The sequence below is a fragment of the Anabrus simplex genome, chromosome 1 (genome assembly GCF_040414725.1).
Source record: "Anabrus simplex isolate iqAnaSimp1 chromosome 1, ASM4041472v1, whole genome shotgun sequence".
Lineage (NCBI taxonomy): Eukaryota > Metazoa > Arthropoda > Insecta > Orthoptera > Tettigoniidae > Anabrus > Anabrus simplex.
Window position 1 is genome coordinate 401,303,225 of NC_090265.1, and position 13,240 is coordinate 401,316,464.

Genomic DNA, 13,240 nt, shown 5'->3' on the forward strand with positions numbered 1-13,240 from the left:
TATGGCCAGGAATCAAACCTGGACTTCCAGGTGAGAGCCAAGCTCTCCAGCCCCAGACCATGGGACGAGCGATTGGTCAGAATTGCTTTCAGCAACCTGAATAACCCATGGGTCTCATGGGTCTCATGAATTGTGTAAGATGGCAGTTGCAGTAAAAGAGACTGTGCCGTCACCATGAGACCTATCTGTGTCGGTGCAATGTAAAGCAAAAAAAAAAGACTGTCTCTTATGGAATTTATAGTTATTAAATGCTCGTTGTTACATTAAAAGATGATGTATGAGTATATAATATCAAAAAATAGTACGAAAAACAGGTCTTAGACTATCGCTTTAAAAACTGAGATCATGTTTACTGATCCCCGACTGGTAAATAAAATAACAATTGATGGACAGTATATCAAAATTATTGATAAATTTAAGTATTTAGGAGACAATATTAGTTATTATCTTAATGAGAAACTTGCTTGGCATAATAGAATACATAAACTGAACCAGCAAATTATATTACCAAGACTACATACGACAAAAAAGTTTAATGATAGCAGCAAAATTAAGACATTATAAAACAGTCACACTGTGTGAAATAACTTATGGTACTTTTTTAAATACAAATACAGCTGAAATAGACAAAATCAAGCGTGTCAGCTGTTACAAAGTGTCCGTAATTATTACGAATTTCATCTCACTATTACGGTATTACAGTCAAAGGGGAAATTGTTATGGAAAAGTGGCATTATCGCAAAAAAAGAAATGTACAAAAGAAAGGAAAGACGGAAGCGTTACTGATCAACCCTCGTTTCAGTGCTTGAGAGTTGAAAACGATACTTATTCGATTGTTACTTCCTTTTGCTACCCGTGAGCGTTGTGAAATTCATTGTGAATGAAGGAGCTCTACTTTGTTCTTTTCTGAATAATGTTGTATTTGCAGCATTAAGTGTACCTGACACAAACTCTCCCATTGGAAGAGTTATCAGTGTTGATATGAAAAACCAGACCATTCAGACTGACATTAAGTACATCTACATTGGAATGGCTTATGGTTCATAGGACTAAAATGTCATCACAGGGGAATGAATGCTTCAAAAGAAACCTACACTGAAAAGTAGCCGATGGGTATGAAACAAGCTACAAAGAATGTTTCATGACAGAACTAACTGGTACTATGCCAATTGTATTGAATAATGTGAAATACTTTAGAATAGATTGCTGTCAGGAAGGGCAAACGAGGTGTCATTATCTAGAAGGCAGTAGCATGCTTTGGATTTAACTTGAATATTTTCTGAAGTTGGGTGTCGAGGGGATTATTGATAACCCACTTCAAAGGTTGGCATCTCTGCAAAATACATAAAAGAACAAAAATTAGAATATGCATAAATAAACAATATCAAGTTAATGGACAAGGGAGAATAGCATCAAATCAAACAGTTTATAAGGAAATTTAACCGGTATTCAGCATGATCAGGAGAAAAATGTGTATCATTCTTTGGACATCTTATAAGAACGCCTGAGACCAGAATTAGCAGAAGAATGATTGAAAAATTGTGGAATAGCAAGATCAAGATTAAATGTATTAAGGAAATTAAGGATGATAATAAGAGGTCTAATGGAAGGGCATGTTCAATTGAAACACACACAGATACAACACGAGGTGCATAGCATTAGCCACTGCCAGTCGAACAGAAAGCATCACAGGAGCGTGCCAACCACAAGAGAAGTGAGGGGACTCGTAATCCACCCCTCTCAGCCCTTTAATGAGCAATAAGGTCCACAACAATCGAAGAACGATCTTGAAAAGTCCCTTCCTCTGACCCACATAACACCAGGTAGCCCTGTTTTACCTCATTGTATCCATCACAAGGCAATGAAGAAGGAAAAACTGACCACATCAACAACATCCCATGAAACCACAACTGAATTTTTATCTCAAAAATGAATATCACAAAAAAGTGACAAATAAGTTGATGAAGTTTCCATAGGTTGCACACACTTTGGACATTATAGACTGAACAATCCATGCCAGCCCGTCATTATAAGTAACAGTGGATTAAACTAATATTAGTTGAGTTCTTAAAGTGTAACAATCATGTCAAGGATGTTTTTATAAAATGTATAGTAATGTGTCAGGCCCGGATGTTTGACATGTCATAAATTTTTCTTTATATTCTTTCCGTGTAAAATACATAAGCTTGATATTATATATGGTGGCTAAAATTATGCAGTTTTCAATGATCATATAAAGTCTATTTTGGCCTTTATAAGGTTTTTGTCATTTTCTGGTAACTTTTCATATTGTGGTCATACTTCCATAAATTTTCGTATTTTTGTCATATTTTTATCTTGATTATTCCATTTTTGCATACCTGTTTTCAGTCGTCTCAGACATATTTTTCACATCTCCTACTTGTTGTCTGTAATTTCTTACAATTATCTTTCTTAGAAATATATATGTATGTGAATTAGAAGGGCTCTTAGAAATATGTATGCATGTGAATTAGGAGGGCAAGAGGTACAGAAAGAGACAGATGCGTAAAAAGCGACAGAAAGGCGAGCCTTTCACAATGTGTTGAATGGTGGAACATCCCTGAAACTCTGTCATGTTACATACATACATACATATCTTTATTACCCACCCTAGTAAACACCATCGGCTTACAGGTAATAAAGGCAGAGCGAAACACAGAACAAACAAACAATATTAAACGTAAGGAACTTCATCTTTTGGTCCGTATTGAACTGAAATCACAATTAAATTAGAATCTAGCAGGTTCCACCTTTTCAATACAAAATACAATGTTGTTGGATGGTATTTACAACGTTATTTATTACAGAACATGTTTCGGTGTTCAATTTTTGACACCATCATCAGCTGCTCAGAAAGTGCTAAAAAACTTGGCAATCTAAACATTAAACAACATATTGTCATACGTAACTCCTTAATATACATATATACAAACAATAGAATATTGCACTAGTTAAATCCTAAAACATCTACAGTAAATTATGCTATATTAAAACTCTAATATGTAACAAGAAAATTCTTGTAAGTCATAAATATAAAATTTCTCGTCTGTTTGATGAGTTGTCTTCACATTCCTTAATGTCTGTGATTTTGTACTATCGTACTATCGAATTCAAATGCGAACTTAAGCTTGAGGATTTAAAATTGTATGCAGTCCATTTGATGTTAAAATGTTCATTTCATGTATATAATAACCACTTAGATGGATTAAAAGCTCGTTATATACAATATGATTTTTAAAACTGGGCCGTCTTCTTAAATTTATTAAGTACAAAAACTTCGTATTTTTAATGCTGTATGCGTGGTTGGAACTGTAATTTCATTTGTCCTACAGTTGTTAGGCGGACATGTCTTCTCAGTTCAATAGAACCCTGCAATAATGAAACCCAATGTTAAGAGAAAAGCGGGAATATTGATAAAGAAAACTAATTGAATCTAACTGTTCATACGGCTGACTCACCTCTAAAGCTGTGTAATTCGCGTGACGGCTGCGGCGCGATGAGTGTGTCTGCTAGTATCTTGTGCTCTGTGATGAAGCGCAGGGAAGGAGAAGTAGGGCGGCAAAGGGGAAGTTTCTAGAACGTCGAACTTTTTGGTAGAGAGTCCGGGGGGCGTTGTGGACGAAGACAGTAGTAAGCAAAGTTGTTATGTAGAGTTCGGAATACGCTCAAATTTTCTGGAATTTTTAACTTGTTAAGTAATAGAATCAAACAATCAAATAAAATCTTGGGTTTTTCCGAGATTTCATTCAAATTCAGGTTAGCGTTATAGTATTGGTCTAGATGTATTAGACATGCCTCCGTAATGTCAAGCTTCTGTCCCTTAGACAGTGTTTCCATGATCTCGAGGTCTTTATCTATGTCTGTGAATTTATGTTTGTACTCATGGATATGCTGGCCTACCTCAGCAGTTCCTCCTGTGTCCACGATCGCGACCAATTTCTGCCTGAAGTTACCAGACACCTCCCCACTATCTTGACTCGCAATCCCTGAGCTCTAGCACACCACATATGCCGTTTATAGACATCCAACCGCATCCTGTCTTCTTTCTCTATCTCAGCCTTCAAATAAACGTTCGATCCTTTCAAATTTCCAGCATTCCTTAGAATTATATCAGCCATCAGGGTTGATATTAATCTTAACTTCACCAGCCTATGTTCCTTGTTCCTTCCCACTCTATATATATCATCTATATCAACTTCAGAGAAGTTTATCTTCATTTTGTTCGAAACTATGTCCACCACTTTTAATACTAATTCCACTTTTGATTCTGTTCCTTCCTCAGGTACACCATACACAAACACATTTTTCCTTGCTGATTCGTTCCTCGCTAACCTCACTTCTCTCTTCATTGCTGTTAATTCCTCTCCCAGTACCACCACCTTCTTTTTCAAGCTCCCTACCTCATCTTCTATCTCCGCTAACTTGTCATTTACACCTCCAATTTCTTCTTTTTTAAAAATTTTTAAGTCCTTCATCTCCTTCATTTGGGTTGCCTGGTGCTCCTGCATCATTTCCTTTATTTCTTCTCCTTTGCTCGCTTCCTTCACCACTCTCTTGATCTCTTCAATCTCCTCCCAACCGAACGGTCCCTGGTTTGGACCCGGGTTCTTTTCTATACCTCCTACCACCAGCAGCGTCGCAATAACCGTCGGACACAACATAATCTCCAACAGCCCTTTGTAAACACTAATTTCTCTTCCTCTCTCAGCTCCACCTTCCTTCCAACACCGCCTTGCACCATGCCATCTTCCAATTCTTAGCCTGTATTGCTGTAGCGTTATTCCCATATTGCGCACCTCAGCTCACTCACGCGTCCGCACTTCTCGATGTCTCGCTCGTGACTGTGGTCAGTCATATTAGTTATACGTCAGTTCGGAAATGAAAATCATAACCTACGACAAGTCAATATTGTGAGAAAATAGAATATCGTTCCTCTTTGGAAACTTTAAATGTATGTAATTTGCTATTGTAATTCTTTTTGATCGCCCATCAGAATGTGACATTTAGTTAATTCTGTGCAGAGTCGAGAGTTATGTCTGGATTGAGTAATTAAATAAATTCAAAATACCATCTTAATATGGTATGCGCCAAAATAAACACTACTCATTTTCACGCAGTGCGCATGTGCACGGCTGAGCGTCTGCGTGTTGTTATATCACCATGATGAATTGTTAGTTGTGTAAAGAACGTTGTGCTCTCTGATAGGAAGTGACAATGGGTCTCGCAACGGAGGAAAATGAGTTTATAGTGGAGTATTGTTTCCGCTCGTACGGAAACGGTTATCAAGGTGGGCCGAGTTTAAAGTTAGTGGTGGAACAATATCGTGAACACTTCAATAAGCCAGCACCTAGCAACACAGTTATGCTATCCATTGTTAAAAAAATTTCATCTTATGGGTTGTATATTGTATCAACGCAAGGGAAGGTCTGGTAGGCCAGTAACTGTGTCCACAAATGAAAATCATGGACGTGTCCTCAATCAGGTGTTGCAGTCTCCAAAGCAGTACATTGTTTTGTGTGGAAGAAAGCGGAAAAAAAATATTGATAGCTTCACAAGTCAAAATTTACTCCAACCAAAAACAGCACAAACATTGCACAAGACATGGTTCAGTGCTTGTCTCTGTAATTTCAAGACTTTTTGTCCGCAGATAAATGACATTTTCACGAAAAGCTCCTTCTTAACGCAAATACAAGAATAAAATTTCACACAACACTGGCTGGAAAATTCTAAATTCCCATGGAGGGAATTAGATATTTTTCACCAATAGAGCATGTCAAAAAACATATCAGATGTAAGGCTTTTCAGGTGTTTGCTCTATTAACCAGTGTTTCGTCTTAGGTCTGACACTAGACTCATCAGAGTGGGATGTGTCAGACCCTCTCTACCCACCGACGCTGGGGTGTATGCAGGTGAACTTATATCAGAAACCCTTATAAGCGGCACAGTCTGAGAACTACCTACGGGAGATAAATCTCCACAATGGAATTATTGCCCGCCTAGCAATTCCGAATGGAAAATTCTAAATTCCCATGGAGGGAATTAGATATTTTTCACCAATAGAGCATGTCAAAAATGTCAAAAACATATCAGATGTAAGGCTTTTCAGACGTTTGCTCTATTAACCAGCGTTTCTTCTTAGGTCTGACACTAGACTTGTCAGAGTGGGATGTTTCAGATCCTACCCACTGACACTGGGGTGTATGCAGGTGAACTTATCAGAAGCCCTTATAAGAGGCACAGTCTGATAACTGCATACGGGAGATAAATCTCCACAATGGAATTATTGCCCGCCTAGCAATTCCGAATGTTTTTGACATTTGACATTTGACTGGGAAAGTTTCAGTGTGTTTTTGCTGAAACCATGTAAGGAGAGTCCTTTCCAAATCTGCATGTCTCCATTATTGTTGATGACTACGTTTTGTTGATTTTGCACCCAGTTTTAAAAATTTGTCTCAAATAGCATTTCTTTTACTAATGACAGTGCAAAGTCTCGTATATGCAATTCTTAAATCTCCAGCTATTTCAATTTTAGTTTTATGTGGATTATTTTCCACTTCTTGTATAAATTTTGCTTTCTCTTCCAGCATGTAACTTTTCCTCTTTCTGTTCTCCATGGCTGACAGCAATGCACAATTTCTGTTAAGATAGAACCGCAGTTTTTATTTCTCTATACGGCAGATGTCCAATTTTGGCATCATTTTAATGTGTCTTTTTTTCATAACCTACTTACAATTAAAACAGAAGCATGTCCTATGCCTTGAACATGTGTCTCGTAATTTTTCTGCTTTAGCTTTATGCAGTGCTGTCACTTCCCATGACCTTCGCTACACCACCGCACCACACCCCTCCGACATTCCACCTAAGATCCCATTACTAACAATGCTTACTCTAATGTATCTCATTTCTAACTCACCTGTATTTCAGTAACAACAGGAAATTCATATGTCTATGGCATTATTTTAACTATGTTACATGCAAATCAACTGTATTCCACGAACAGGTGTCTGTCTCTTTAGCTTTCTCTTTCAGTTAAATACCGCGTAGTCACTTCCCCCAAACTTCATTATACAACGGCACCTTACCTCTCCAAGATCTGCAGCTTATGTCCCCCCACCAACAAAGCCGACTCTATATCGCATTTTGAACTCGCCTGTTTTTTTTTTTTTTTTTTTATTGGAGAAAATGCATACATTGGCGATATTAAAGCTGTATTTAACGAAAATTAATACATATAACACTGAATTACTTATAAATGGGTTTCGTGCAGGTGAGGTTTAATTAACGTGTTTTAACATTTTTTTAAATTCTATTTTTGTCAGGACCTACAGAATTTATGTATAAAAACAGAATTATGCAGAGCTAAGTTACACGTAAACCAGTCTCAACCGTATGTATTAAAAGTGTGATTTTATAGAATTGTTCTTTCAAGAACAAAACTGATCATTCTATTTTTAATGAAGTGTTGTGTTTTCAGGTGTATTCTGCTATTAATTAAATGTGTTCTTTTTTTTTCAGTTTTCAGTTCATACTGCATTAGTTCCTGTTCGAAAGACATTAAGATTCTCATACTATTTTTCCATATTGTTCCTTTTATGTTCATCAATTTCTTATCAAAAAAATAAATATTTGGGTTTCTTTTCATCAAACAAAGATTTTTGGAAGAAAAGAGCCATTTCACACAGGTTTTTTCCCTGCAGTGATACCTGTAGTACACCGAAAATATGTCTTATTACAAAGATGATGTATCCTAAAATATACAATAAACATTAATTTGCTTAGTAACTAACTGAAATAATATATACAGAGGAACCAAATCTTTGGAATTGATTTTCTAGAAACATAGTTTTGTTATATGGGTCCCTTTTCCGTTTGCTGCCTTGGTTGTGATGTGCTATATTATTGACTTTTCCAGTGATTATACTGTGTTATTTTTCGTTGTCATTGTCTGAAATGGTTTATTAACTTTGTTTCAGGTTTGGATTCAAAAGAAAGCAACTCGAATGACAAGACTAATTTGTCACAATCAAACCAGTGTGACAAACCCCCACCTGTTTATAAACGACTTCAGGAAATTATGGGGCCCCCTAATACCCCACGGTCATCTACACCATTGCCCGAATGTCATCCTAGACTAAGTGGCTCCTCTCCTGCAGACACTCGAAATTCACCAGCCAGTGACTCCTCCACACCCTGTGGAAGGGGTAAAGTTCACACTCCAGTTACTGGAAATCAGCGTGAATGGCCCTGGGATATGGACCAACCTACTCCTAAAGGTCCAAATTATATATCTACTCCAGAAACTCCATATGGGGCTGTGTTTGAACCAAATCCATCTCCTAACACTAGGAAGCAGTGGAAGAGGTATATTGATAACTTCCCGCAGTTTCCTCGAGATGAACCTTTGTCGAAGAAGCGTCGACAAAGCACAGTAAGTGCGATTGAGTTGCAAATTCTGATGTAGAAGTTTAATTTTTTATCCAGATAAAACAGTACTGAAATAATGCAATAAGTCCTCAGCTGAAGGCTATCTATCTTAAACAGCCTAGATGTCTACTGTAGTATAGAAAACATCTGATGTAGAAGTTAAATTTTTTATCCAGATAAAACAATACTGAAATAATGCAATAAGTCCTCAGCTGAAGGCTATCTTACACAGCCTAGATGTCTACTGTAGTATAGAAAACATTTTTAAGCTACTGTACCTTCCTGTATGTTTATGTAGATTTTGTTTGGATTAGTGAGATCAAATGACTTCAAAGTTATTGAGGTTTTCAAAATGGTATTTCATAATCTGGTAGTGTGCATTCCACATAATAATAAAATTTTGTCATGAATGAATGGTCTCAAAAAATGTGAAGATTTCAGCTATTACGAATAGCATTGTGTTCTATGCCATATTTTATTGCTTGTTTGGCTAGTTAGTTTTACTTTCTTTACTATCACTTTATCGTGTAGTGGATATCATGGTCAAATAACTATTGTTAGTATTGCATCAACCTTCTGATCATTATGTGAGAATGTGACATGAGTTGTTTATTTTGCAAGTTGATGGTTCATTCTCACTCCAGATTCTAAAACATTTGCATAACATTTAAAAAAAATCTATTATAGAAGAGACGAGACCCTGTACTAGTTGTAATAAAAGGAAATGTACATATAAAAACAATTAAAGGACGGAAAATGAAAAAGCCTAAACCGTATTCATTTTTGTGTCGGTCACATGTATTTGTTACTATATACAGTAATATTTCTGTGAACATCTTTACATTTCCTGATTTTAAAGTGAAAAAGATAACAAAACACAGGTTCTAATGTAGGAAAAATGTATTGGGGATGTCACTCAGTTGTATTTCCCCTTAAAACATTAATCTCCTTCACCACCACCAGTAAATATTTATATCTTGTGTCTTAGTATGTCAAGAACCAAAGTGGATAATAGTAATCAATTAGTTTGTGCAGGTAGAAGAAAGAGACATCATAGATGACTGCTAAGATAACTTTTTACCATCTCACTATCTCACAAATTAAAAGTTACCTCTACAGAGTTCCAGTAATATCGCTATGGATATTTGTCACTGCTTTAAGCTGAATGTAAACATTGATTATAATGCCTGGGACATAAACCATTGTAGACAGAGGAGTAATTGGATGGTGTTATGCATCACTTGACCAAGCGCCAAAAGTAGATTTTGAGATATTGACACAAACGCAAAATCCTTTGTATTAATTCACATTTTCTGTTAAATGTGAGGTATTCTATACCAAAATGAAGACAGAAACATAAATTTTCTTCTTAATGTATAAAATTTAGGGATATTTGAAGTATATTGTCATAATCTGAGATAATGGCGCTTGGTCACTTGATGCTTTATTGCGGTTACCTTAGTTTTTTGTTTAGCATCACTTGACCAACAAATAAAACTGTCATTTAGTGATCGAATGGACTTTCAAAAATTCAGTGCAGTGTAAAATATGATACTTGTTAACTAATGTTATTCCTTATTTAAGTTCAGGATTAAGCTATACATAACAGAATACAACATGACATAGAAAAACATGAATTTTAGAATATAGTATAGAAATTACACTGGTGTAACATAATGCAGGATTTTAAGAATTTTCGAGTTCAAAATCCATATTTCCACAATCAGACCCATCTATATCATCGTCTATTCCAGGTTCACTAAACAGGTCCTTATAGAAAGGCTTAGCATCGTTGGGAATTTGCTTCATGAGGGAGCGCAGGTCGTTCAGCTTCGCTTCTGAAACTGGTTTTCCATTGGGCCATAACGGAGTGAGTAGACCATGTAGAGCTGATCCATTTTCATTCTGAAGCCGGCGACGAACTTAAATAGATCAATGAAAATTTAAGTACATTTAGTAACGCATTTAACACACCTGAAATTCGTTTACTGCAGTCAAGTGTTGTTGGTTAACTTTTGCTGGAGAGAATGTTGTGGGATCTACACCTTCAGTTGCATGTTTCTTATCAATTGGAACAGCTTCCTCTGTTGTATTATTTTCATCGATTACAAAAAACATTTTAGGGAAAGCTAGGAAACGTGCATACACATTTTGAATTCCTTATTTACAAGTGTGCCACTCTGCAAACTATATCAACGTGGTTAGATGACTGTAGAATTTCACTGAATGTACCAAAATGTGAAACCATGATCTTTACTCTTCGACGTCCACCTCTCCCACCACCAATCTTCCTAAACGGAACAGCCATCCAATGGACGCCTAACGACAAGGCCGTGAAGTACCTGGGAGTATTCCTTGACCGTCGCTTATCATGGAAATACCATATAAATCAGAAATTAAATCTAAGTTATGCACGACTAAGAAGACTATATCCTCTCCTAAATAGGAAATCTTCCCTCAAATTTGAATGTGGATTACTTCTCTACAGATCACTGCTCCGTCCTTTATTCACCTACGCCTGTCCAGTCTGGGGAGGGGCGGCTCAAACCACTATCAGACGCCTGCAATCATTCCAAAACAAAGTTCTCCGTATCATCACCAACGCTCCTTGGTACGTCCGAAACAAACAGTTACATCGTGAACTTCAGTTAGACACTTTGGAACACGTGATTTCAATGCACGCCAAGACGTTCTTCAAGAAACTCCAAAATGTGCCTGGTGCTGTGTTCTTCGCCCTTGGAAAACGATCCACACTTCCACGACGGATTAAAAGTAGACTTCCTCAAGATCTTTTACTTTCGCCAAGAGAAGAATCTGAACATGAACAGTGAATGTTTGTGTTTATCAAAAATAAAATACATCAACGTGAACGAATTTCCACTCGAGTGCTATTGATGCTCAGTGCTTCTTTTATTCAACTGCCCATTTACTTCTCAATGAAATATTAGTATAACAAGCATTACCAAGAAAATAAGAGTTACCTTGCCTAGAAAAACTGGAACATCTCTTTGTGTTAGTGACCAATTGATTTTTATTTTTTTAAATTTTATTATCCGTGTGTGTATCTTTTCCAGCACTTTATTACAAACTCTCCTCACTTATTCTAGTTACAGAAGGGCCTACAGGAGGTCGACTTCAAATCTCGTCCTTAGTAAGTGATTATTTTTGCCGTGTTTTGTTATGTACTAAGATTTTTGTTTGTAGTTTGTTTGGTTGTTTTTATTTTATCTCTTGTCAACAGTAATCTGATATAGCATGTATTTATGCTGAACGATTAAGTACTACATTTAAAAAAAATTTACAAGTGTGTTTAACAGGATATTGTATCGTGACATATGATATCTAATAGGTGTAATGGTAACGGGCCACATCAACTTACCACAAATTCGCATAATGTAACCAAAGAATTTCGGTCATCTGTCAATGAACTCTGCGTTATGAAGCTGTTCGTCGACTGCCAGTGATCTGCGTTTATTGAAATGGGCGTAGCCTTTGCAGGTGTGATGGAACCCTCTAAAATATATTTGGACTCCTAAGATAGGAACGTATTTTAAATACATAAAACAATACATATAAGCTCTGATTTGTGAATTAACAGAAGATTATTGAAGCATCTGCCTGCTGTCATTTCTTGATGGATACAGTACTTTTGCATCCATCTCTTGGCACAGGCCAGAGTAAAGTGTAGCTTCCACCTAAGTGCCAGTCAACATCCATGGCTGTGACAATATGGAAGTTGCTGGGGTATGGGTAGTGCTGAGTAATGACGTTCAGAGCATGACTAGTGCATCTGAGTGTTATGAAAGGTGCTGCTCAAAGGGTCAGTCATGCTGCAATAGTACTTTCTGACCCAGTGAGGAAAGCAATGGCAAACTACCTCACTCCTCATCTTGCCTAGTACGCCTCATTTTGGCGCTGCCATTGGTTTTTGGGGTTTCCTTATAACCGCATAACCTTTGGTGGTGCTATTTGAGGATCCAACCAGCCTCTGGGCTGATGACCTAACAGACACAGACAGATATTGAAGCATCTGATTCTAACAAGAGAATTCGCTCAGACCGTGATATATGAGGATAACGATCCATTGCTATGTTCTTAGACTTAAGTACTTATTACCGCAATGACGGATTTCAGTGAATAGCGAAAGAGTAGGTTAACTACAATGATGACACATTGCGGAGAAACAATGCAAATTCGAAAGCTGTGTAACAAGGAAGAAAACCTGCTCGTGAATCTGCGACACGGGAATCCACATTTAGCATCATACGACCAAGTGACTGCACGCGTGTCGTGTGGTCATTTGATGCGTAATTCAGACTCAGAAATGGTGGTTGGTCACTTGATGCAAAACTTCAATTTAATGATTGTGAGGTTGGCGTTTGGTCAAAATGCATTTCCTGCGAAATCATATTGAGAATAAAAGTCCGAACCATAACCTATGTAAAGTTTACACCTTTCGCTACCAGATGGTGCAATAATCTAAAAAAATCGATTTTGGCGCTTGGTCAGTTGATGCATAACACCATCCAATTTTAAATCATGGCTGTTGCAATATCAGAGGGGTTCCAAATTAAAAATTATTTTTGTTGTGGCACTTCCAAATTTTTATTCCTGTTTCTTGCATAATGTTGACATGAGTATTCTACAAAGAATTGTCAACATCTGGGTCTAAATTGACTTTCTTCCCTGAGTGTTACTGTTCAAGCATTGCTTCCTTGTTAGGAACACTGCATCCATCTTTGTCAATGTGTGCAATTGAAATCCTAACCCCTGACATTTGCCCTTGATGTGCACC

The 13,240-nt window shown here is 37.0% G+C and overlaps 1 protein-coding gene across 1 annotated transcript in view; it reads left to right on the forward strand.

The window, feature by feature from the left end:
• mus101 (mutagen-sensitive 101) overlaps positions 1-13,240 on the forward strand; it is a 508,677-nt gene that overhangs the window by 329,279 nt on the left and 166,158 nt on the right. Inside the window, exon 17 of the mRNA XM_068224988.1 lies at positions 7,995-8,449. Within this exon, the coding sequence (XP_068081089.1) occupies positions 7,995-8,449 (455 nt within the window). The remainder of the gene's footprint in view (positions 1-7,994; positions 8,450-13,240) is intronic.